Genomic DNA, 21,803 nt, shown 5'->3' on the forward strand with positions numbered 1-21,803 from the left:
TCTGCTCGTGGAGCTTATTAGAAACATGCAGAGGCTTTTTAGGTCGGGTACAATCACTTCTATCTGAACCACTTCTCTTGACCCGCTTCCATCGCTGCAACACCTGTTGACCTGATAACTGCTCTCATATCTGGCAAACCGAGGGGTGTCCAAAACGGCTGTGTGGGGGCGGGGCTTTAAAAGCGCCTACCTTCTCTGGTCCAAACAAATCCAGAGCATTCAGGAGCAGAATCTAAAGTTAGAAGGAGGACATACTGGCTGCTGCATTGTTGTCAGAGAAGCCAGCACTTCAACATGTTTCCTTAATGTCTGATCAGATAGTAAGATACCTTTATCATTTCACTGATTGCTCCATTAAGTGTATTCACTTTTTTTAGATTCATTTATTCAGTACCCATTTTAAACACTAGGTGTCAGAGTTACATTCTGCTCCTTTAAGGCCGCGTGTTTATTAGAATTTTCTCAGTAAACTAAACTTATCCGAGCTTAGTTGTGCTTTAAACGACACAAAGAGAAATAAATGTAACTTTAAAAACTCTTGTGAAAAGATTCCTTACCTGCGTCCTCCACAGCCACCCGCATCTCACAGGAGCTCATACATCCGCTCTGGTTTGCGTCTTTCTCTTTGTACAGATCCTAACAGAGAGCACATAGGGTTAATGAAGCCGTGATAATAAACAGTAAAATGAAAAAAAAAACACATCTATGAGTCACACACCAGAAACTTCTCGATCTTTGTCCACAGGATCTTAAACTCTACCAGCCCAAGTTTGCCGCTTCCATCTTTCTTTGACGAAAATGTCAAAGACGATTGTAACACACTCGTCGAAGGAAAGATAACTAAAGACGTCGGGTTTCATTTAGAGGGAAGAAGCAATAAAATAAGTGATACACGGGGACGCAGGTACACTAGTGGTTAGTTACTGGCTGTGTGTTTGCATGAAGCGTTTGTGCGCTGAGAAGAAAAGCACTGCATGTCCGTCCTGTCTCCATGACAACAGTCCGTTGACAACAGTATGTTGACAACAGCCCTTGTATGACTTACACTGCTCCGTTTTCTTTTTACTGCATGTTTTATATTTGAGATCATTTATTTCCCAAATCAGACACGGACCGAGGAGGATGAGGGTACAAGACACGATCCCAAGGCGGCAAAATACGGGGAATATCAGACATTTGGAAAAGAGCGCCGGGGACGTCAACAGCGCCCTTTTCTGAAAAGTTGAAAGAGTTTCAACTTGAGCGCTCGGAGCGGCCGCACAAAGAAGGCAAAGCGCTCGGAAAAAAAAGGATGCTGGGCGCTGCGTTTCTTCTCTACTGGTGCTGGTGCTCAGAAAAATAGTTGAACACGGGGCCTAATACACATTTTAAATATCGCTTTCTTGGAAGTCAACTGTGCAGCATTGGCGGTGGCAATTATTACCGATTATTTTTCCGAATACTCCTCCAGTGTGTGATGTCAGTACGATTAATGCACTGCTCTCGATCTCGAAATGTAAATATCAAACATGTTTTATATTTATGATTCCAGGTCGTGCTGCGTCCGACGGAATACCTGCAATTAGCTGATGAGTGCGAGCAGACCTGGGAGCGTCACCAACGCGTGTTGCATACTTTTATACATCATAATGAGTCCGTGATCAAGAACTCTAGCTTGCAGACTCCATCACTACAGCCAACTATTCTTTTGCAAAATCACGGTGTCTTTTGGAGAGTCTGTACTTGGGATGTGCTTCCTATAAACAACAGGACGTTAAACATAACTCGGTATAAGGAAGGATACATCCAGCAGGTTGACCATGTTGCGGCAGGTTGTCAGACTGAACCCGTTCGTTTTGATGTCATTTCCTGCAAAAGAATAAAAAAAACAAGGATTTTCATTTCTGAGTGTCAGTCGCACATAAAACGCAGGCTACGCGTCGCACTTCTGTAACAGAGCTGAAAACATGTCTTACTCTTCATCACCACTCTGTTGAGGATTTTCTGCAGTTCAAATACAGAAATCTCCACATCCTAAAAGAGACACACAACGGAGACACGTTGTAGATCATGAGAGGAATCATGTGTGACGACAAGTCAAATCTTTCCTTACGTGTCCGGCGAGCTGTCCAAACAGTCTCTTGAAGTTGTCACTGATGTCACCATGTTCAACATCAATCTAAGGACGAGAATGCAATCAGTCTCTTGTCTTTGTTGGAATATTTAAATAAGGCATCAGAATGTATTTTACCTGCTCAACGTTGCACTCTACGGGGTCGTCGATCTCTCTAACAGCAGCAAGAAGTCACAGTTAAATCTTTATTTCAGAGGCGTTGTTTATCGACACTGTTCATCATCATTATTCAGTCTTTGAGAAGGGAACGTACTGAAAGTCCGCCGGTTTCTCGGAGAACACCCGCACGTAAAAGTCTCCGTTCTTGTTGGGCTTGAACGTGGACGGGATGATGAGGTATTCCCCGGGGGGCAGACAGAAGTGGCTGCACACCTCGCGCAGGTTGATAAAGGTCTCGGAGCGAGCCGCTGAACAGTTTCTGAGGAAGAAGTTTTTCTTCAGGTGCACTTGCTTTTTGCCCCAGTACTAGGAACGACACAGGAGGATCACGTCAGCATGAGGGCGCACTTTATTTGTGTATTTATTTTTGATTCAAGAAATACAAGACATCTGGAGACGATAAAGAAGCGTGTGTGGGCGTGGTCGAAATGTTTAAATGGCTTAAACCACACCCAGAGAACATAGATTATAGAAAACCACCCAAACATATGAAATAATCAAAGTTTTCCTCCCAAAAATTGCAGAAATTTTGTAAATCAAGAGGAAAAAAAGAAAGAATAGCTGACGAGTTCTGTCATGTTACCATCCTTATGAGTTTTGATGAGTTATTCTGCAGAAAAATATACAAATATTGTACACTTACCTCTTTAGGCAGCTGAAAAAAACACAACACATAGGTCAGAATGAGTGGAAATGCAAAAAACATTCTCATATAACTGTTTAACCTCGACACTAAAACTACCGCAATCCTATAAATGCAAGAATGGCCATGGCTCTACAAATTCTATAACTAATATTAAGACTAAAAATAAATAAATCTGCAATTTAAAAGGTTTAAAGTCGCAGTGTGCAGATTCTTTCAATCAAAACAAAAACAAAAAGATGACGTTGAGGTTTGCGGGGAATCATGGGAGTGATTCTCCTGCTACTCCCCCTGCCCTCCGATTTAAAAGAACTATGCGTTGACTGTAGTCATGACGACCGGGTGAAACCGACCTGAGGAAGAGAATGTGTTTACAGACGAGCTGATGTATCCGAGTATAATTTACGTGACGTTTTTTAGCAGCTCATACAGCAACAGAATCGCAGCTTTCAGCAGCAGCTCACGCTTTCTTATGCAGCGGTCTTTGACGTAACATCCGGTGTTTCCACGGCAACGACATATGTCTTGTTTGTCATGGCGGTTCTGTTATTATCTGTATATTTGAGGTGATGTAAGTACTCAGCAACAACAAAAATATACAACACATGTTTAGTCAATTTTAAATTAATTTAGATATTTTGTTGTAAAAATTCGACATACTGTACGCTTAAAAGGTTTCAACCTCAATAAAGTGGAGAATGTCGAGAGAAATTGCAGCCACTCTTGAAGTCCCCAGTGGGAATGCTATAGCAAGCTAGCTAGCTAGCCTAAGACGTACGGTGAACGGCAAATTTGAGTTTGGCAAAAACTCATCTATAATGCACGCAATCAAGCTGTCATGGCGTTACAAAGTACAACATTCAAGATATGACAAATTTAGGAAAGTCAGTGTCTTTATGTGTTTTTGTTTACAAAAAGTCACTTCTAGATAAAAACAGTGCAAATGAAAAGCGTTGAGACGGGTGCTCACCTCGTAAATGGCAAAGCCGACAGTCTCCATGTCTTGCCCCATTTTCCTCATCTGGCGCCTGTTCTTCTGCATCAAGCCAACTATGAAGGTGCAGCCCTCCTCGCCCTCATCAGGGTCATCGTCCACCTCGTCCAGTTTGATGACAAACTGAGGGTTTGTCCAGAAGGAATCTATGAAGGGAAGGAAGGGTTGAGCCATAACACACAGCTGGTGATGACATAGCCTACAAAACAGGGGCGGCTGTGGTTCAGTGGGTAGAGTCGGTCGTCTCTCAATCGGAAGGTCAGGGGTTCGATCCCCAGCTCCTGCAGCCACATGTCCGTGTCCATGTGTCCTTAGGAAAGAGACTTAAACCCAAATTGCTCCTGCTGCTTTGTCATCAGTGTATGAATGTGACTTCTGGTGGTACTTTACATAGCAGCCTCTACCATCAGGGTGTGAATGTGTAGGTGTGACCATTTACCAAACTACCTTGATACAAATCAGACTTGAAGGCTGGTCTTACTTGGAAAGTTTCTGCATCCGCCAGCAGAAGAGCCCCTCCTCCAGGTGTCTTCAAACTCTGACTCCGCCCATTTTTTGTACTCATCGCCTGTGAGAGCGTCAGGTGTGAGGTTGCAGATCTCGAGGCGAGAGTACTGGCGCAGGAATTCAGAAAATGTCATCCTGTGGACAAAAAAAAGGCATCTTCACGACCTTAACTTTATTTTTGTTATCAGATTAACAATGAATTTTTTTAGGTTTTTTTTGCTGAAAAAACTCAAACATTGAAGAATAAAGAGTTTCAACAAGGTTTACCAGAACTCCCCGTTCTCTCGACGGTCATACAGTCTTTCTCGGTCATCGTCACTCACATATCTCCACTCAGAAGACCTAGAAAAAAAGTGGTTGTAGTTTTTTGGTTAGGGTTAAGGTCCATGACCCACCTTTTCAAGCAGTCCCTGTACAGTTGTTGGTTCAGCACCACGGTTTGACTGACAGCCAGCGCAAACGGACCGCACTTACTTGGCAAAAGGACTCAAGTTTGTTTTAGCCGAACCAAACAGATTAGGTGCTAAATGCCCCTTAGCGTCTTTAAAAGTAGAGTCAGTGTCAATGTTCTTTGCAGTTTGTAAACACAACCTTCAAATTGGGCCCCTCGTCCAGAAACGAGCGCCCACTGCAGGACGTAGCGGTTGCTTTTACTGCTTGCACCTACACTGCAAGCTACCTAAGAATATCACATTTGTTGTATTGGAAAGCCGATATGTTGGTACGCGAGCACAAGCTAACCGCCGGTGTTTGTCACTTGACTGCCAACAGGAAGCAGACCAACTCCACGTCCACGGGTAAAAGCCAACACAAGGTTCACCCTCGCTGCCGAACCCAGAAACCTCCCATGTCTACCAAAATATCAAAACAGACACAGTCACCATAACACATGCATGGAGGCCCAGAAGTGATGGTTGAGTAGCTCTACTTTTGTACGAGTCTGAATTTTTTGGGGGAGGTTTTGAGGGAACTATCTACTGACTTTATCTTTAAGTTTAACAACATGGACTAGCAACAGCCAAATACTGGTTAGCTTCTTGCTCATCTCCAGCTCAACCCTTTTGTATGATTATTATTGATTCAAGCAAACCAGCATGGCGACAAATATAATGACAAATATAATTAAGACAGGAACTACCAGTTATTCCACTGGGTGTGTAAAATGAATCACTTCAGCACAGGCTGGGTCCTCATTTAAACACAAGCCGTGTACTGTAAGTGTAGGCAGAGCTGATATGAGCAGATTTATGGTTTTAAAAAAGTAAAGTGTGGCATACTCACTTGTCACTCCAGGCTCCATTCCACTCCACCTGACCCCACGGGTTTCTAATCCTGATCAGCTTCTCCTTGCCCCCTTTGTAAGACACCTGACAAACAATAAAGGTGTCAGATACTCGCAACAGGAAAAACAGAAAAAACTAAACGGAGCCCCGTTACACAGTCTTTAAAGGCTTTATATGTGATTTTTTGATCCAGCAGATGTCGCACCAGCATGAAACCAAAACAACTCGCGCTGCATTGTTGTGTTAGCATGCTAATGCTAGCGATCTTTATTATGCTCGTATCTTCACACTGCATGTAAATTTACCTGAAATGATCGTGATCTAGAAACACAGTTAAGCAGTGAGTACAGTATGTTATTCTTCTTTTCTCTAGTCCCTCAATTAAACAACTTTTATACGTGAGGGGAGGAGTCAGCCGGCCGTCCGGGCGATGTAAACAAAGTGAAGATAGGACTCTGAAAACTCTGAAAACATCACAGACAGTGGGACTCGGGTGTTACACCCATTGTAGACAGTCATGACTCACAGAGTTATTTTCAGAGGAGATACTTGATTTATATTACATTTAAGAGTGAAAAATCACATCTAAAGCCTAAAGACGGACATAAAGCACTCCCTCACCTGCTCTGCTCCTGTCACTGAGTATGCATGGCCCTTCACCAGCTTTCGATAAGTAACGGCTTCTGAGTCGGCCGAGCTCGTGATCTTTTTGGGGATGTGGAGGAAAAAGATTGACAGTTAAAACAAAAAAACACAAGTATACCAACCACACTGCATGAAAGCAAAAAAAACAAAAAAAACACAAGCTCACATCAATGGAGCACCCCAGGAGGGAGCCTCTAGCCAGGGCCTTCTCGATGATATGGAAGAGGTGGGGATTTGCTTGTTTCAGTTCGTGCTTCTCAGCGATACCGCCCGTGAAGTCCTCGAAACCCTCGGTGGTGCTGCCTCCAGAAAGAGCCTCGTAGCATCCATTAACCCTGCAGGGAGGAGCAGCTTATGAATGATAAGACTAGCAAACTAAGAGGAAGGGAAATAAATGCAGATGTGCCGTCATTACTTGGCGTAGGCCTTCTCGAGCAGCGCGCTCCAGAACTCAGAGCCCTCCTCTGAGTGAACAAACAGCAGCTCTCCATCCTTGGTCGGCAGGCGGTCGTCGACCACCACGTCCACCCACTCGCCAAACTGCCAGAACTGAGAGACGCAGAGAAGACACAGCTTGATTCAAAGCCAACCTGTTTGTGCTGCTTTAAAAACTCATGCAGAGGCGGATGTTTGTGTCCATTTTTTTGCACCTCAAAGTGAAAGATTCCAGCGTAGTTTTCCTCAAAGCTCTGGTCGTGAGGGACGACACGAGACAGAACCTGTTTGTTGAGAGTCAGGGAAGCGATAGCTGCCAGGAGCCAGCAGTCACCTGAACACCACAGGACAACAGTGTCAGAGGGAAAAGGGACTCCTGTGTAAAGGCTCGTATTACACCCAGGCACAATGCTACAAAGTTATCTGTGGTGATTTTTGCTGTTGGTTTGATTGTATATAAAGATGGATGACGCGTCTCCACCTTCTCCTGTTGTACAAAAATGAAGCCAAGGAATCCCCCCAGGTTAGGCGCTGACATGTTGCCTGAGTGTGAGTATGGATCGGCTGTCACTTCTGTTGTGCTCGCCGATCATCCTCTACCCGGCTAATCTGTTTCCCATGGCACAGCAGGTGCCATATTTCTCAAACATGGCGCTGTGCCTCTCATATCAGAAACAAATAACCATTACATGTTGTCGGTCTGTGAAACCTTTAGAGTAGCTTTTCATGATCTGCAGCTCAAAAAACCTCCTCATGTATTGATACTGGTGTCTGTAAAAAAAACACTCTGCCTGAAACAGTTTGTTTCAGCTATTGTCTCTTTAAGCCCCCCCCCCCCCCGATTGGCCAGCTCTCTGGAAGCCTTACGGGGGGGTCAGAACGATGCAGGGCTTCCAGGGGGAGGGCTGCTCTCCAGTGCTGGGAGAAGAGAGTCTATGTATGTAGAGGCTTGAAGCCATCTAGGGAAATTTTTGGTTTCTTATCAGGTAATTATCATGTGATTTGCAGTTGTTTAGCGCCCCCTGCAGACTTATGCTGGGAGTACTCTGACATACGTTTACCTCTTGATCTGAAACTTTGACCACGTTTAGTGTGAACATCCAGCATTGTAACACTACATGTGAGTTGTAAAACAGGGATCAGCAGAACATTTCAACTTTAAGAAATGAATATAAATACAGGAAAAAGGTTGGAAAACAATTTCTATAAAATATAATTTGATTTCACTTATCATATCACACAGTATCCTCTAGTATGGTTTTGTATCTTTCTCTGTCTGATGACAGCTTGACCTTTTTAAAAGGGAAATGAACAACAAAGGATTGTTTGCATCGTTATATTTATTTGAATAGGAATTGCTGATTCCTGATAGCGAAAGATTAGCTTTGAAAATCTAAATCACTCTGATCCTGAATAAAGTTTTTTATTCGGCTCTCGGCTCCGGAGATCATCATGACACATGTCCAAGACGTACTAAGCATGCAGTTGGTTTGCTCACACCCCTCAGCAGTGCACAGTCACATCTATTGTCCTCTCTTTCTACTTATTAGCTGCAAACAAGAACGTCTCTCCCACATATGCATGCTTTCTCACAGACTGGGTGTAGGCAGAGAGGGAGTTGTTGAGATGTTTTGTGACAGCTGATGTCAGAGCAAAGGCATTTACTCTGCGGCTTGGATGTCATTTTAATGGTGTTCAGTTACAAAACACATGCAAAAGACTGCAGAGCACACGGCATTGAGAAGGACAGAGAGCATTATTGAATTCTCATCTGCTAACATTCATAGTCCAAGATTAGCATCATTCATGCAAAATGTAGACGGAGATAAAAGTGTCAACGAATATCTTAATGTGCCATCAACTTTCATTTGAATGAATAAAAAGGTCAGTTATAACCGCAGGTAAGATTCAAAAGGTAAGACACAGACGTTGATTGAAGCGTATGAATTAGTGTGTGTGAGTTTCTCACCAAGTGCTCCTTGACAAATGTCAGTCCTGGTTGCATTTTCAACGATGAATTGTGGATTTGAACAGATATCCTGCAGAAAAAGGAGAGAAGAAATTTGGTCAATTATAATACTTCCTCATATAAGACCTTTCTTTGTGATGAAGCCACTCTCTATGGGATGGATGTGTTTGGAGATGACACACATACACTGTAAATAATAAAGCACTTTTAGTCTTGACACTGCAGGAAAACAGAATCTTGTTTGTTTTGAAATTTTGATACGCAAACATCCTCGACAAAAATCAGCGATGGTTGTATTTTTAAACTAGTGAATTTGAGCTCAACTCCTTTGAAGAGAAAAGCAAATTCGAGTCAAGTTATATCGCTTCCACATGTATGCACCAAGCAGCAGCCTCCGGTCTAAAAAAAAGAAGCCAATGAGGAAGTGCGAAATCCTGCAGTTCCTCGAGTGTCCACTAGAGGCTGGCTCCGGGAACACCAGAAGTCACATACACATGACTGGCAAGAAGCAGTTTTTACAGTAGAAATTAACATGTTTACAGCCTGGTACAAAAAACCAAATAGTTCTGATTAGTTATTGTCATCACTGTCACACACTGTACAATATTTACAGTCTATGGTATGCACTTCCTTTTTGGTATCTGATCTGGTATCCACCCTGAATTGGATGATGATGTTTTTGCAGGAAACCAAACCCAACATACATATTGTAATAAGTGTTGCTCATGTCCCTACAAACAGCAGGAAAACTGGACATTGTAGTTGCAAATTAAGATGCATCCAATCACACCTAGTCAGGCTGCAACTTTGCAAACACTGAGAAGAGAGCTGCATGTTTGCAGATTTGTCACCTCAGCATGACAAGAAGCTTAATAATTTCAGTTTGAGAGGCAGAAACAGAAGCTATCTGTGTTGGAGACATCTTCAAATCTCCCACATCATACAAACCAACAGTGTTAGATTAACTGAGGTGATGTTGTTAACTCTTACTGAACAGTGTTTCCAGTTTAACGGGACAACCCACAAAGCTCTCAAAGTCGACAGCATGCAAATTAAGATTCCTTGAATCACACCCAGTCATGCTGCAATACTGCAAACACTAATACGAGACATGCAGGTTGCAGATTTGTAATTTCATAAGGACAAAATTAGAAAACTTTGTCACCTTTGCATGACGAGAAACATCATATTGTCTGAAAGAATTAAGATGAAGGATAAACTATTTGGTATTTAGATAAGCAGTTCCAATCCAACACCAACAAACTACAACAAACATCAGCTACAAAGACTGTTTATGTCATATCTTCTTCTGCAAGTCTTAGCTAGAGATTTTAATCTATCAGGCCAATATAGCCCAAGGCTTGTTGTTCTTGTGTGCACGTAAATAACTGCAGCACCAGCCTGAATTTTCAACTTTACTGAACCCACCTTTGGTCTTTTCCATTTGATGCCTCGAACTTTGTAGGAATTTGGTCCGAGATCTTTGAAGCCCAAGGAAGAAGGCTCGGCTCCAAAGTAGTCATCCTCAAACAGCCTCCCTCTCTCCAGACAGTCTCTCCTCAGACTCTCATAGTCCTGGTTCAGGTACTTCACCGCGTGAGAGTTGGTTCCGATCCCCTGAGCTTTGTCTCGGTTGTGCTTAAGTCTAGCTGCAATGCCGGACATTTTTAAAAGGCTGTAAGACTTTGTGTGGAGTGTCTCCTTGTCTGTGTGTGTCTGTAAAGGGCATGCGGTAAGAATGGCTCTGTCTCATGTGTGCAGCTCAACTGTCTCCACACCCTTTATTGTTCATACCAGACAGCCACACCTCACCTGTTTCATCCAACCTGCTCGACATCTGGCTTTCATTGACGGCCATAATCTGCCCAGATGTGCACATGGATGAGTAAAACTCCAGAAGAAAACTGATCATTGGAATTTAGATATCAACAATATTTCTTCATTGTTTTGCCTCAATAGACACCACACTTCCTGTCATTTGATTTATTACAAGAATCATAAACAATAAAAACCAACAGGAACAGAAACTGTGTCAATATTTAATCTGGTGTATCTCAGACTTTTCTATCCGTGCAAGATTTAAAAATGTCCACAAGCAAAAGTTTCTTTCATGCTATCTTTATTTTTTGTCTTGTAAAAAGCTGAAATCACAAAACACCAACTATGAAGACAATTTAACCCCTAACCTGCAAAACACTTGAATCTTAGCAGGTGCACTCGTCATGAACCACATTCACCTGACAATTCCAAATTAAAGGCACAGTATGTAGATTCCAACCACCAGGAGGCTCTCAATCAAAACAGTATCAAAAAGATGACAGGCTTGGCGGGGAATCATGGGAGTGATTCTCCTGCTACTCCCCCTGCCCCCCGATTTAAAAGAACTATGCGTTGACTGTAGTCATGACGACCGGGTGGAACCGACCTGAGGAAGAGAATATGTTTACAGACGAGCTGATGTATCCGAGTATAATCTACATGATGTTTTTATCACAGCAGTTTATCTGGACTTGTCAGGTGAACGCGGCTTGTGACATCGCCTATTTTTGACTAGACATGAGACAAATACATTTGATAAGATTTGATAAGATTTGAGTTTTGTGCAGCACACAGAAGCTTTAAAGATGGATTCAGTAGCATTTCCTGTTTGGATTCGGAGGTTAAGTTGACTCGGGACGTTTCTGTGTGAGGAGTGTTTCCCCTAGCCAATGACAGATGTGCATGTGAGTTTAGGAGTGGATACAATTCAGCGATTGGATGCAATTAAAACCGGAGAATATGACGGGAGTGGACGTAGCGCAACAGAAGAGAAAATATAATCACAGTGAGATGAAACGCCAATAAAGCTCGTTGTAAAACGAGGGTGAACCTTGTGTTGTCTTTTACACGTGGACGTGAGGTTGGTCTGCTTCCTGTTGGACAGGCAGGGGACAAACATCGGCGGTTAGCTTGTGCTAGCGTGCGTTAGCTTGCAGTGTAGGCACAAGCAGTAAACGTACACACTACGTCCTGCAGGGAGGGTGAGATTCTGGGAGCAATGAGTCCAGGAGGAGGGGCTTAGTTTGAATGTTGTATTGTGAAAAAAAGCTACTGACTCCAACTTCAATAAAATACATTTGAGTGACAGAACACATCTCCAAACATGCTAAAAGCATTCTTATTCAACGTCTGAAACAAAGAGGATTCATTTAAAATGTCTAACAGCAATTTTGTATTAATCTTTTATCAATCTTTTATTGATCGATTGAGCTGCCCCTCTCTGCAGAGATCACAAAGCAGTCCTTGTCCGTCTCGTCCAGAGTTAGTAGATCGCCAGGCACAGCCACTGCAAGAAGAAGCAAAAAATATTCACCAACAAGGCCCGAAGTGAAGACAAACCAGCAGCTTGTGCGATTGTCTCACGCACCTGTTGCATGTCCAGCTCAATCTTCCCCGTGTCAGCGTTTTCCAGAGACTTGAACATTTCTGTTTGAGAGGCAGAAAAAACAGAAACGCTGGTGTTATATAAAGATCCACATCTCTCACTTCAAACAAATCAACATCAGATTGATTGAGGGGGATGTTGTGTTGGCTGAAACTTACTGAACAGCATTTCCAGTTTAACGAGACAGCCGACGAAGCTGTCAAAGTCTACGGCGTACTGAAAGTCGGCGTAACGACTGACGATGGCCTGCAGCACCTGGCTGTTGATGTGGAAACCTGGGCAAGAAAACAAAACAACCACCAGTCGCTTTTCATTGTTTTCTTTTAGCTTGTAGGTTAAGTTTCACAGATGGGGATTATTTTTCTGATCCTGGGGAGGGAGAGTTTTTACAGAAGTGTGAGGTACAAGGAGGCTGATAATAGAAGAGTTAAGTTACAGAGCCTCGCCCACCGCTTGTTTTGTCCCTGTGGGGAGGTGTGCATGGTGAGTCCTCTAACTGGCTTATCCAGTCTGCCAGTAACCGGCTTCACGTTTCACACATGCTCAACAAAAACCGGCCGTAATTAAGGTCGGATGCATCCAGAGAAACACACAACACAAGACGTTCACAGGGCAGGTCCGAGGAATTCTTTCTAATGAGTCTAAAAAACTTGATAAACATGTCTGTCTACTTCAGTGACATAGTCTCTGTGAAAAGGTGAAACAAAAATCAAGTATTGTACCAGAAAGGGATTCCACATTCACACAAAGTTTGTTACCTGCTTCAGTGGTGGCTAATCTCATCTCGTGGGAGCTCATGCTGCCCGAGTTGTCTGAGTCATGTTTCTTGAAGATCTCCTGTATAAACCAGGTACAGGTCATGTGATGCATTATCAGACGTTCAGGTGTTCCAGCGTGAACAACAAACATTGCAAAACAACTTACCAGGTATTTCTGGATTTTGCTCCAAAGCAAGTGGAACTCCATCAGCCCCAGTTTGTCACTTTCATCTTTCTGGAGGGTGTTGAAGTTAAAGGAGCAGTATGTAACTCTGACACCTAGTGGTTAAAATGGGTACTGCAGTCTAAATTCTAAACATCATAGAGAGCTGTCTCCCCCCCCCCCCCCCCCCCCCCCACCCCCCCCCCCCCCCCCCCTCCTCTATAGAGTGGATGCTCTCACAGGTCACCATGTGGTGGACTCTGAAGCTTCAGTGTTTATCCAGCTCTGCATGGGTCTGTAAACCTTTCTGTGTTCTAACCTCTCTCCATTTTTCAAAAGCATCTCCAATATTGATCCTAGTTTGAGCACGTTTCTGCTCGTGGAGCTTATTAGAAACATGCAGAGGCTTTTTAGGTCGGGTACAATCACTTCTATCTGAACCACTTCTCTTGCCCACTTCCATCGCTGCAACACCTGTTGACCTGATAACTGCTCTCATATCTGGCAAACCGAGGGGCGTCCAAAACGGCCGTGTTGGGGGAGGGAGGGGGGGGGGGGGGGGGGGGGGGGGGGTGTCTTAAAACCGCCTACCTTCTCGTTACCATTACAGTATGAATTTACTGCTCCCAAATTTAAAGTCAGGAAGACAATTCAGTTTACATCTTAGAGAGGATACATCCAGCAGACTGACGATGAGGCGACCCGTCTCCAGGCTGAAGCCGTCAGTCCTGATATCAGATCCTGTGAGAGAGAGAGAGAGAGAAACAAAGCGAGCTCTTACAATTCAGTGAAATAAAATCATATCAACACATGTAAGAGTTTAATGTACTCACGCTGAGAGACGACGTTGTTCAAAATCTTAACCAGTTCAAACACTGACACCTCACTGTCCTGTAAACAACAAACAGGCGTATACAGTTTAAAAAATGTATCCTAGCTTAAAGGTTATGTATTATTTTTGCTCTTCTTGTGTTTTCTACCCACATTTCCGGCAATCTGCTTGAAGAGGTTCTTGAAATGAGGATCCACATCACTCTCAGAAACCTCCTCCTCCTGTCAGAGAAAGAGACGGATTAACCACTAGAAGTAACTTGAAGTAAAATGTCTTTGTTTAGTTTAAAAATATGTTAAAGGAGCAGTATGTAACTCTGACACCTAGTGTTTAAAATGGGTACTGCAGTCTAAATTCTAAACATCATAGAGAGCTGTCTCCCCCCCCCCCCCCCCCCCCCCCTTCTCTCTAGAGTCCATCCTCACTCAGGTCACCATGTGGTGGACTCTGAAGCTTCAGTGTTTATCCAGCTCTGCATGGGTCTGTAAACCTTTCTGTGTTCTAACCTCTCTCCATTTTTCAAAAGCATCTCCAATATTGATCCTAGTTTGAGCACGTTTCTGCTCGTGGAGCTTATTAGAAACATGCAGAGACCTTTTTAGGTCGGGTACAATCACTTCTATCTGAACCACTTCTCTTGCCCGCTTCCATCGCTGCAACACCTGTTGACCTGATAACTGCTCTCATATCTGGCAAACCGAGGGGCGTCCAAAACCGCCGTGTGGGGGGTCGCCTTAAAAGCGCCTACCTTCTCAACAAATCCAGAGCATTCAGGAGCAGAATCTAAAGTTAGAAGGAGGACATACTGGCTGCTGCATTGTTGTCAGAGAAGCCAGCACTTCAACATGTTTCCTTAATGTCTGATCAGATAGTAAGATACCTTTATCATCTCACTCTCTACACATCTCACTGATTGATCCTTTAAGCTGTAATCAACAAGTGTCACAAGTTGATTTTCTTACCTCCTCTATTTCAGCGTCTATGTCTTCCTCCAGAGGACTAAAAAAAACAAAGAACATTAAATTAACATTTAATTTAAGCTGTTACTGCAGATGAAGTACTCTGACTCCAAAAAAGGAGCTGGTGTCTGAGTTTTGTCCACTAGATGGCGGTATCAGCAAAAGCTCTGAGATCATTCAGACTGAACTATAACACACACTGCATCCCCAATTCTTTTGCTATACTTCTCCCTCTTCCAAAGTTGAGGGGATGGGACGGGACCACAGATACCTGGTTGCAGCCTGTTTCTCCGAGAACACCCTGAGAACGAAGCTGCCCTTCTTGTGAGGCTGGAAGGTGGAAGGGACAATGACGTATTCTCCCGGGGGAAGTTTGAAGCGGTTGCACACTTCCCGTGTGTTGATGAACGTGCTGCAGGTGGCCACGGCTGTCTGCCGCAGCAGGACGTCCGGACCCAGGTGGACATTGCTACGACCTTTGAGCTGAAGAATGACAGAAAAGAAAAGCCTATGAGACATATTCTCTGTTATTCTGCATGAATTGCTGTCAGGATTATTAATTGGCATGTTAAAGAACAAATACAGACCTGATCTGGGACCTGTAAAAAGGAAACACACAAGATGTTTTAGACAATAAGTTATTTATCCCCCCCCAAAAAAATCAGATTTTCAAGATAACATATTGAACAATTCTGAGAAAAACCTCATAAATAGCAAAGCCAATAGTCTCAAGGTTGCGACTGAGCCTCCTCTGCCGGCGCCCGTCTTTCTGCATCAGCCCCACCAGGAAGGTGCAGCCGTCCTCCTCGTCCAGAGGGTCGTCGTCCACGTCCTCCAGACGCATCACAAACTGAGGGTTGGATGAGAATGTGGCTGCAACACATGGAAGAGTAACTCTCTAAATGTCTTAGTGGAACAATATGGCTAATGTGCAAAATCTGAAGTTTTCTTTGTTCTATGCTTCCCTGTTTACTTTTGGATTGTTGATTTCTTTTCATATTTTTCATTTATTGTCACAACTGAGGAGCGTTTTAGTCCAAGACAAATCCCCTCGAGGGCACTAAGGTTGCTCTCACATTAAAAGTTCGATGGACTCGGGGTTTGGACGTCCTGCCATCTGTCTGCATGTTTTTGGTTTGTTTGGCTTCCTGGCTTGGCAGACAGTAGGCGGAGTCAGGAAGGCCATTGGTTAACTGGGTACACCTGAGTCCATCAGGACTCGGTTTATTTAAGTGGCTTACACTCTAACATCTCTCCCCTCCCTTCCTCCCAGGTCAGCTGGTTTAGTTCAATAATAAATGACCTCCCTTTAAACCTCTTTCATGATACCCTTCTTTGTGACATATATTGAGCCATGGTTGAAGTTGAAATCGTTGCATTTTCTCATTTGGTTCGGTTTGCTTTCACACTGCACCAAATCCTGTCAAATGTTGTGTACTACAGCCACCTGCCACTAGATGGGGCTGCAGCTCCGGTCAGTGGCTGCTGCCATCCAACCTACTGTAATGCTTCAACCTACAATGCATTGCGTTTTGCTTAACTTCCCTTGTTTGGGTCGAAAAGGCGTTCTCACCTGCAGTGAACTGAACTCTGGTGCATTTGGGAGCGAAACCAAGACCCCTGTTTTCCCCGCAGACCAGAGTTTGATTCTGAACCAAACGGATCAAACAGCTCAGGTGTGAGCGCACCCTGAGTTAAAGTATCTTGTTGTTAGAGCATCATGTTGCATGGTATCGTATTCTGACTGACTGTATATCATGTCTTCATGCAACAGAACTCCCTGCTCTATGTGTGGTTACTGTACCTGGGTGATTGCGGCAGCCTCCAGCGGTGGAGCCGACCCTCCACATCCCTTCAAATTGATAATTGTTCCAGTGGCCCACGTCGTCGCTCAGCAGCGTGTCAGGAGTCAAGTTACAGATCTCCAGCTTGTCAAACCACTTGATGAAGTCTGAATACGACATCCTGGGGGAGAGAAACATTTATTATCAAATCAAACTCTCTTTCAAGCCCGAGGAATATTACATGAACTGTGATGGAGATGTACTTACCAGAACTCTCCATCTTCAGACACGTGGTTCAACTTTGACTTGTCGTCCGAACTGACGGTGTCCCACTGACAGGATCTAATTTAAATTTATTTTAAAAAACAGCTTTTAAAGGCTTTATATTCACTCTTAAATATAATAGAAATCAAGTATCTCCTCTGAAAATAACTCTGTGAGTCATGACTGTCTACAATGGGTGTAACACCCGAGTCCCACTGTCTGTGATGTTTTCAGAGTTTTCAGAGTCCTATCTTCAGTTTGTTTACATCGCCCGGACGGCCGGCTGACTCCTCCCCTCGTGTATAAAAGTTGTTTAATTGAGGGACTAGAGAAAAGAAGAATAACATACTGTACTCACTGCTTAACTGTGTTTCTAGATCACGCTCATTTCAGGTAAATTTACATGCAGTGTGAAGATACGAGCATAATAAAGATCGCTAGCATTAGCATGCTAACATAACAATGCAGCGCGAGTTGTTTTGGTTTCATGCTGGTGCTCAAGGGCGACATCTGCTGGATCAAAAAATTCACATATAAATCCTGGAAACAAAAAATGGTGTCTGATTGTAACTGGATCATGAAATGATTTACCCGTCACTCCACTCCCCGGTCCACTCCACCTGTCCCCACGGGTTCCTCATGCGGACCAGCTGAACCAGTCGGCCCCGAGAATTAACCTAAGAGAGACAAGCAGTTGGTAACGTAATTTGCATGACACAAAAAAAAACATAAACGCAAACAACACACTGTTGGAAGTTTCTGATACCTGTTCTGCACCGGTGACAGAGTACGCATGTCCTTTGACAAGTTTGCAAGCCGTCACCGCCTCCCTCTCGTAGGAACCGTCGATCTGAAAAAACATCAAACATTTAAATCTGCAGACATCAGATCTCCACTGTCGGTGTTTGTTTGCATGTCGGCATGAAAATCAGTATGAAAATGAGCCTCACATTGATGGAGCAGCCCAGCAGTGAGCCCAGCTTCAGGGCCTTCTGCACGATGTGGAAGAGCTTCGCTGGAGCTTTTGATAAGTCATAAACTTCAGCGATCCCTCCGGTGAAATCCTCGAAACCCTCGATGGTGTTTCCTCCCGCCAGGGCCTCGTAGCAGCTGCTCATCCTGTCACACACAGCGGGACATAAAGGTACAGTGACATTGTACTGTTTGTTGTTTTAATGATTAAATGTTGTAAAGGAATGATCCGTACTTGGCGTAGGCCTTCTCCAGCAGAGCGCTCCAGAACTCGGAGCCCTCCGCCGAGTGAACAAACAGCAGCTTTCCGTCTCTGGTGGGTAAACGGTCATCGACCACCACGTCCATCCACTCGCCGAACTGCCAGAACTGAAGAGAAAATATCATCATGATCTCTTGTTAGGACATTCTTGGGGTGCCACTCTTTGGGTGATCGACCTTGCAGCAGGTGACTGTCTTGTGTTTGTTTCAAGGGATCAGGCTCGGTTCTAAGAGGTTGCAAAAGGATGCGTTACAGCCTCATTTTGAATTTCTGAATGGATGCAAAAAAAAAGCAGACTCATCCATGATCTGATGGTTATGACAGGTGCACCATTCACACTGATGGTAGAGGCTGCTGTGTAAAGTGACCATCAGTATTAACTCATCCAACTGGGGTTAAGTGTCTTGCCCAAGGACACATTGGACATGTGGCTGCAGGAGCTGGGGATCGAACCCCCAGTCTTCCGGTTGGGAGGCGACCAACTCTACCACTGAGCCACAGCCACAACATGCCAAGGGACTACACATGGAAATTAGCCTTAGCCTACAATCTGGCATATTTACATGTTTATTTTCATTAATGTGCTCTGTCCCTATTTTAAATAAATTAAAAAATGACCCCTGATGACTGATGAGTTTTATTTTGGTTTAAATCAGTGGTTCTCAACTCGTCCAGCCTCAGGACCCACCACCAACTCCTCACTGAAAAAATGTTGTATTTTTCAAATAATCAGATTATGCAAAACACTTGACGGAAGCAATAAACGAACGTGTTAAAAAGAAAAGCGCTTGACAGACTGTTTGAGTGACACCAGGATTTTTCAAGGCACAAGCTCGAGACCCACTGAAAACAGCTCTGTGACCCACCAGTTGAGAATCACTGGTTTAAATGATGTTTTTTATACGTTCTCAGTTTCCTGTTGACCTATTTATGTATTTAATGTTGTTCATGGTGTTTGTTGTTTCTCATGTCTGAGTCCATGTGCCATGTTTCTACATGTTTCTTGTTTTCAAGTTGAAGTTAAAGAATTAAAAACAAACAAATAAATAAACAATAATAAAATGTTGCAGCATCATGAAATCATATTTAACTCGATATTACTGAGGGAAGTTATTCTGCATGCGAAGTACAAAGTACCTGCTTTTGGTTTTGTAGAACCAGTTGAGCATTTAGCTGATTAAACTCACTGGAACTGACCAGAGTATATCAACAGAACTTAGCTTGATATCAAATAATTTACTGATAGAGATTCAAGAGAATACAATGTGAGCTTCTGAGCTGCATTTTGAGAGACATGCATACATGTTAGTGCTTAAATTAATTTGTTTAATTTACCCTCAAATGTATGATTAAATATCTCAAACCTGCCTCTACCATTGTGCAGATTTGATTAAAATGAGCATGCATTCAGAGGTCTGGCATAGCAGGATGGACTAGACAACAAAAGTAAGAAACAAAGCCAGCTTGAAGGTCAGTATTTGTTGTCTGACCTGGAAGTGAAATATCCCGGCATAACCTTCAGTAAAGCTCTGTCCTGGAGGAACCACACGAGCCAGGATCCGCTGGTCCAGAGTCAGAGAGGCGATCGCAGCCAGAAGCCAGCAGTCACCTGCAGAACCAAATCAGATATGTGGTTTGAGGTTTGGGAACATGTTCACTGCAACCCATCTGAGGTCATTCTTCAAGCTTAATGGCAGGTTGAGTGGAGGTTAAGTCCAAGGATTTTGCATCCCCCCCTCTTTGAAGCATCCATCTTTTAAAAGCATTCTCCCCTCCTTTTCTTACCCAGACCTCCTTGGCAAATATCCGTCCTCGTGGCTCCATCGTCAATGAACTTTGGGTTTGTGCACAGCTCCTACAACGAGCAAAACATGATCTCAACATTCAACGATTTAGATTTGTGTTAGAAGTAGAAATACCAAACGGCCTCTGGGAGTGACAGCCAACTTTTCAGGCCTTCCAGTGAAGCGTTTGCGTTTGATGTCTTCCCTTTTGAATCATGTGTTCATTGTCAATTAGACCATTTTTCACAGAGAAGTTTGAGCAACTTTTTTCTTGTAGCTCGAGTTCACCAGTTACATTTCTGCCTCGGTCACTTTGGCTTTAGTTCAACTTCTCACAGTCTAAGATAATAAGTCGCTTTTCAACCTTTTGAAGAAGCTTCCCCAACACTGACATGTGATCGTTTGTTCAACCTTTAATATCCAAATAAGCTTTTTTGCATCCTCACAGCTGCACAAACAGAGATCCTGTGCAGCTCAGAGGAATAGCAGGATGAGTCCCTACAGTCTGCTGTGCTGGAGTCATTGTTGTTCCTTGTATGAATGGAGAATTTAACACAGTTTGCACCTGATATTTCATCCATCAACCATCTGTGACTTTCTTGTGTTCAGATGTAGATGCAGTTGGAAAGTACGGAAGCCCCGAGCGGACATATAACCACACTTTTTATTTTCTGTTTTCCCGTGATAATGGGTTCATTTCTGCAATTCTCTTGAGGACTTATTTATCTCATTATCTCAGGATAACAACACTGTTCTTACATGAGTTATTTTCTCAAGATCTCAAGAAAAAGGATGAAATTAACTTGTTGTCATGAGAAAAACAGTTTTTTTTTTTAAATCTGAGATAATGAGAAAAATAATTCAGGATCTCGAGAAAACAGCAGAATTATTACATTTTTGTAAAGCTTTATTTTTTGGGCTTTTTATGGCAGCGCATAGAGGAGGGACGGTAGCCTCCATACATGAGGCGCATCCTAACCGCTAGGCCACCAGAGTTTCGAAAGCATCAAAAATTTATCACAAAACTAACTACCCTTTTTTACATCCTGAAGTAACGGCTTAAAGAGAATATAAATGTGCAGCTTAGTATACGAGTAACATTCAAAACTCTGTCAGGGTCATCATCCAGGCTATGACATCACAAAACAAACGATGACATCTTTTGTGTACATTGTGGTGTGCCTTACCGTCGGCCTTTTCCATTCGACGTCCCTGGTCTTGGGTGAGTACGGCCCCAGCTCGTTGTATCCCAGAGACCTCCGCTCAGCGGGGAAGCGGGGGTCTTCAAAGAGACGTCCGCTCTGCAGACACTGCTGCCTCAGACTCTCATAATCCTGCTGGTAGAACTTCACTGCATGCTGATTGGTGCCAATGCCCTGCTGCCTCTTCTGCTCGTGGGCCAGACGGTCAGCCGTGGATGTCATCTTCAACTTTTTGAAGTTTTCCTTTTGAGCTCAGAATGTGTCCTGTACCAGTCAGCTTTATAGCGGACACAGGTGAGGAAGGTATAGGCTAGGATCTCAGGGAGGGGCTTCCAGTGGACAGGTGAGGTTGCACAGAGCAGACAGCTGCAGCCCTAAGCCTCTGTAATGAGATACATCTGACTGCAGCTGAAATACAAACAGGGACACACCCAAAGGTAACCTGAAGCACAGATCCCATTGTCTCCTGGGGGGGCGGGATGTGTATTCAAATTATTTTCAGGTTGCATGCAAAGAAAAGTGGAAGTCATCGTATGGTTTGATTTGAGTCTCAAACTCTGCACAGACTATGAAACTCAAAGAAAATGTCAGAAAGAAGAAGTTGTTTCTTTCCCACAGAGTTGTTTGTAGGGATTACATGCAGCACATACA

At 43.6% G+C, this 21,803-nt stretch overlaps 2 protein-coding genes across 2 annotated transcripts in view; both read right to left on the reverse strand.

Moving 5' to 3' along the window:
- LOC132975131 (calpain-2 catalytic subunit-like) overlaps positions 1-10,500 on the reverse strand; it is an 11,458-nt gene extending 958 nt beyond the window's left edge. Inside the window, exons 1-18 of the mRNA XM_061039447.1 lie at positions 10,177-10,500; positions 8,749-8,818; positions 6,995-7,113; positions 6,760-6,893; positions 6,511-6,679; positions 6,321-6,404; positions 5,698-5,783; positions 4,684-4,758; positions 4,391-4,551; positions 3,886-4,055; positions 2,916-2,927; positions 2,367-2,578; positions 2,231-2,267; positions 2,093-2,158; positions 1,956-2,013; positions 1,784-1,848; positions 719-787; positions 558-636 (exon numbers count right to left, since the gene is read on the reverse strand). Coding sequence (XP_060895430.1) covers positions 558-636; positions 719-787; positions 1,784-1,848; positions 1,956-2,013; positions 2,093-2,158; positions 2,231-2,267; positions 2,367-2,578; positions 2,916-2,927; positions 3,886-4,055; positions 4,391-4,551; positions 4,684-4,758; positions 5,698-5,783; positions 6,321-6,404; positions 6,511-6,679; positions 6,760-6,893; positions 6,995-7,113; positions 8,749-8,818; positions 10,177-10,413 — 1,903 coding nt within the window. The 5' untranslated portion in view covers positions 10,414-10,500. The remainder of the gene's footprint in view (positions 1-557; positions 637-718; positions 788-1,783; positions 1,849-1,955; positions 2,014-2,092; positions 2,159-2,230; positions 2,268-2,366; positions 2,579-2,915; positions 2,928-3,885; positions 4,056-4,390; positions 4,552-4,683; positions 4,759-5,697; positions 5,784-6,320; positions 6,405-6,510; positions 6,680-6,759; positions 6,894-6,994; positions 7,114-8,748; positions 8,819-10,176) is intronic.
- A 350-nt stretch (positions 10,501-10,850) lies between these two features.
- On the reverse strand, positions 10,851-21,567 carry LOC132975132 (calpain-2 catalytic subunit-like). The gene is made up of 21 exons (XM_061039448.1): positions 21,138-21,567; positions 19,952-20,021; positions 19,657-19,775; positions 18,140-18,273; positions 17,883-18,051; positions 17,699-17,782; positions 17,524-17,609; positions 16,936-17,010; positions 16,689-16,849; positions 15,588-15,757; positions 15,472-15,483; positions 15,156-15,367; positions 14,888-14,924; positions 14,078-14,146; positions 13,927-13,984; positions 13,770-13,834; positions 13,097-13,165; positions 12,931-13,009; positions 12,331-12,447; positions 12,155-12,213; positions 10,851-12,073 (listed from the first exon to the last, which is right to left on the reverse strand). Exons 1-21 carry the CDS (start codon positions 21,372-21,374, stop codon positions 12,050-12,052), a joined length of 2,106 nt encoding a protein of 701 aa, XP_060895431.1. The 5' UTR covers positions 21,375-21,567; the 3' UTR covers positions 10,851-12,049.
- Positions 21,568-21,803: the final 236 nt, after the last annotated feature.

Source organism: Labrus mixtus, chromosome 6 (assembly GCF_963584025.1).
Source record: "Labrus mixtus chromosome 6, fLabMix1.1, whole genome shotgun sequence".
Classification (NCBI taxonomy): Eukaryota; Metazoa; Chordata; class Actinopteri; order Labriformes; family Labridae; genus Labrus; species Labrus mixtus.

Excerpts from the sequence above, each read along its gene's own strand:
- LOC132975132 (XM_061039448.1), bottom strand. The coding sequence starts at position 21,374 with ATGACATCCACGGCTGACCGTCTGGCCCACGAGCAGAAGAGGCAGCAG. Across the intron at positions 17,011-17,523 it reads ACCGGGGAGTGGAGTGACGG|ATCCTGTCAGTGGGACACCG; the intron begins GTAAATCATTTC and ends AATTTAAATTAG. Across the intron at positions 13,010-13,096 it reads GCAAAATCCAGAAATACCTG|GAGATCTTCAAGAAACATGA; the intron begins GTAAGTTGTTTT and ends TGGTTTATACAG.